The sequence below is a fragment of the Stenella coeruleoalba genome (genome assembly GCF_951394435.1).
Source record: "Stenella coeruleoalba genome assembly, chromosome: 1".
NCBI lineage: Eukaryota > Metazoa > Chordata > Mammalia > Artiodactyla > Delphinidae > Stenella > Stenella coeruleoalba.
In genome coordinates this window covers 12,180,451-12,184,141 of record NC_137169.1, presented here as the reverse complement: position 1 = coordinate 12,184,141, position 3,691 = coordinate 12,180,451, and the positions used below count along the sequence as shown (strand labels likewise).

At 64.5% G+C, this 3,691-nt stretch overlaps 1 protein-coding gene across 2 annotated transcripts; it reads left to right on the top strand.

Annotated features, from left to right (window-relative positions):
- The first annotated feature begins 624 nt into the window (after nt 1-624).
- On the top strand, nt 625-3,219 carry HSPB7 (heat shock protein family B (small) member 7). 2 transcript variants are annotated; one of them, XM_079900607.1, is made up of 3 exons: nt 625-835; nt 1,305-1,438; nt 2,603-3,219. In XM_079900607.1, the coding sequence occupies exons 1-3, from the start codon at nt 655-657 to the stop codon at nt 2,780-2,782; spliced, it is 495 nt and encodes a 164-aa protein (XP_079756733.1). In that variant the 5' UTR covers nt 625-654; the 3' UTR covers nt 2,783-3,219. The 2 variants fall into 2 exon arrangements, with proteins under 2 accessions (XP_079756733.1, XP_079756734.1); XM_079900608.1 differs by having other exon boundaries at nt 647-859; nt 1,293-1,438.
- Nucleotides 3,220-3,691: the final 472 nt, after the last annotated feature.

Here is a 3,691-nt window from a genome sequence, read left to right as displayed (position 1 = left end):
TTCCTCAGAGATGGCTGTGAACATTATCTGCCCTGAGGGAGGGAACCCCTCGCCTCACACAGGGGTCCAGCAGGTGGGGGTCCTCCATGCACCCCTGACCTCCTGGCCTTGCATCTCCCACTCTCCCCAGAGCCAGGGGCTTGGTCCTTTCTGCCCTGATCACCCACACCTAGATCCCTCTCCCCAAGGGCTGGAACTCTGGGGGAGAGGGGATGGAGAGAGAGAAAACCCTGTCCTCAAGGAGCTTGCAATCTGGTGGGGGAGACACAGAAACACGGAACACACACAAGGTCCTGAGGTGGGCCCAGGGGTCTGAGTGGTGAGGGGACAGCAATGGGTCCCCACCTCGTTGCCGTGGGAGGCTCCAGGGCTGGAGTTATCGGCCTGGAATGCCAGGCAGTGAGCTCAGCCTCCTGGGCCTGCCTGTGTTGGACTGTCAGCAGGGCCGTCTCACTGGAGAAGATTTCCAGCCCCTCTGGGCCACCGAGAGGACTAAATTTAGCTGGTAGACAAGGGGCTGGCCCCGCGCCCAGGGACGGTTGGGCCTTATAAAGCGGCGGCCGCCGGGGCCCGGCACGCTCCCTCCGAGCCTGCTGCCCACGCGCCCTCCTGTCCACCCTGCCCACTGGCCAGGGCCCGGCCGCCCGCCCGTGGATGAGCCACAGGACCTCCTCCACCTTCAGAGCGGAGAGAAGCTTCCATTCTTCCTCCTCCTCCTCCTCAGCCTCCCACACCCTTCCCGCCCAGGAGCCGCCCATGGAGAAGGCGTTGAGCATGTTCTCCGAGGATTTCGGCAGCTTCATGCGGCCCCACTCGGAGCCCCTGGCCTTCCCAGGCAAGTCCTCCGTGGGGAGGGGAGGTGCCCAGGGAGGGGACACCTGCTCCAGCGCACCCCCCGCCGTGGCTGCAGCTGCCGGGCTGCTGGGAGCAGGTGCCGTACAGCTGCAGCCGCGGGTGACCACCGGGACAGATGCGGCCACAGAGACAGATGTGGCTGTGAGAACAGGCAGGCCTTCAAGAAACAGCTCTGGCCTGGGGCTCAGCTACACGCACCCCTACTCCAGGCCTGGGGTGGGTCACTACAGACATATACACACACCACCCCACCTGTGCTGGGTAAGGCCCCACCCCCCAGGCGGAAAAGGTGTGCTGCAGGAGGGCGGGTGGCAGGGAGGGTGGCAGCTACGGCTGAGGGGGAGCTCAGGCCCAGACGGCCAGCCCCTTCCCTCCGGAGGGGGAGCCGGAGACCTGGGTTCTGAGTGCCAGCCCGCCCGCTGCTCTGCTTACGGCAGCCCTCCCCACAGCCCGTCCCGGGGGGCAGGGCAACATCAAGACCCTGGGAGATGCCTATGAGTTTGCTGTGGACGTGAGCGACTTCTCACCTGAAGACATCATCGTCACCACCTCCAACAACAACATCGAGGTGCGAGCTGAGAAGGTGAGCCCGCTCCCTGCCCCCAGACCCTGGGCCCCACGCCTGTACCCTCTGCCCCGTGTCCCCACTCATCCCGGGAACCCGCACCCTGTCCAGTACCCCCCAACCCCCAGGACAAACTAGAGGCCTCGCTCCTGTAGCTGGTGGGCCACGGGACCCCCGTTACTGCCTCTCTCTGCACCAGGCTCCCAGATGCTTTCTTCCGGAGTCCAGGGCAGCTGAGGAAGCCACAGGGGATGGGGGAGGGGGGAGGGATGCTGCAGGGAGGTGAGAAGGGAGATGAGAGGAGGGAGATCGTGGCTGAGGCAGGATAGCCCTTCCTGTGGGCATCTGGAGAAGTGGGGGGCTCGCTGGACCCTCACCTCTGGACCCCTGAATTAGGCCCAAGGTTGCAGAGGCCCTGCACTTCAGGGTCACACACCCCCCAAACCCCACACTCCCTCCACCCACAGGTCTCAGGGTCACTTGGTCACTAGGGTCTCTGAGTCCCAGCTCCCAGGAGGCCTGCACCCTGGAGGAGGGTGTGGCCCTGGCTGCACAGGGATGCTGCCCCCAGCGGGCCAGAGCCACTGCTGCTCCTTAGGGAAGAGGCTCGGCCCAAGGCTGCCTCTGGATCCCCCTTGGCCTGGCTTTCTCCCCTGAGCACAGGAGGCTGGATGCCCGAGGGGCGCCTGTCAGGGAAGCCAAGGACTGTGCGCACCAGGACCAGTGGGCAGCACGTGCCAGCCCTGCCACCCTCACCAGTGACTCAGCCGCCCCAGGCTCCTCTGGACACTATGTGCTGGCTGAGTCACGCAGGAGGGGCCGCCGGCCGAGCCCTGACGGTAGACACCGTGTATCCGGGTATCCAAGAGGGCTCAGCTCTGCTCTGTGCCACCTCCTTGCTGCTCAGGAGCCCCAGATTCTGCCCCTGAGTCTCCTCCCCATCTGAGCTCCCCCACCAAGCCCTTGCCTCTCCCCTAGGACCACTGGAGCTCCTCTAAGCACCTCGGCACCTGTCCCTGCTCAGCCCTGGCCAGCCCCTAGACCGGGCCTCTGCACCTGAGAGCAGAACCCCTCGGCACAGGGGGCCCGGCTGGGGTTAGACTGGGGAGCAGGGGCTGTGGCTTGACGTGAGCAGGACAAGGGTGAGGGGCAGCCTGCCCTGACCCACTACCCCTTCCCCAGCTGGCAGCTGACGGCACGGTCATGAACACCTTTGCTCACAAGTGCCAACTGCCGGAGGACGTGGACCCCACGTCGGTGACCTCGGCCCTGAGGGAGGACGGCAGCCTCACCATCCGGGCTCGGCGCCAACCACACACGGAGCACGTCCAGCAGATCTTCCGGACCGAGATAAAAATCTGAGGGCCTCCCACTCCCTTCCCCCAGCTCCCCCATCTTCTCCCCCACTGGCCGGCCAGAGTGGCTCTCCTGACCCTCTCATGACAGCTTCCGGGACATCTCAGCCCAGGTTCAGGCCCTGACACCTCAACCCCAGACCCCAGGTGGGTCATCCCCTCCAAATGTGGCCTTCTGCTCTACCCAGGGCAGGCCAGGGACCCCCTTGCTTCACCCGTGGCGCCCAGATTCCAGATATGGCCTCGTTCACTTAATCCAGAATAAAGGGATTGGGATGGAGAACAGGAGACCCCGAAGAAGCCAGTTTGGGGAAGGGGGATTGGGACAGGCAGGATCTCTGGGCAAATCTGCAGGACAGACAGACAAATTCTGATCTATGGAGTCTCTGCAGGGCAGGGGCAGGGGGACTGGGGACCTGGGGACCTGGGACCCCCTTGGCTAAGGGGAGCGGGAGAGGCAGAGGGAGATCACAGGCAGAGGTGCCCAGCTAAAGTGAACTGCCCGGGCACAGGGAGGCCAGAGACAGCCATGATGGTCCGCTTCCCCTATGCTGCCCTCCAAGCCCCGAACCAGCTGCCAGGCTGTCTGCCCACAAGGTGCCCCAGCCAGCCAGCTGTGCCAGCGCAGGGCCACATTGTGTCTGTATATAGATGGGGTTTTTCCAATACAGCTGGTTCGTGATAAACTGTGTGAACCGTCTGTTACCTGCTCATATGCCCCCAGGTAAGCCTGGGCCAAGGGGTGGGGCTGATCCTTCTGCCTCCCAACCAGAGACCTGGGCTCCCGGGGCTGCCTCTACTGCAGACAGCTTACCCCGCAGAGGAAGCATGCATGGGGCTTGGGGTCCTCAAGGTAGGACCCCAGCTTCCTGCCAACCTTCCCCTGTGGCCATTCACCTCCCCCATCCTGTCCTCT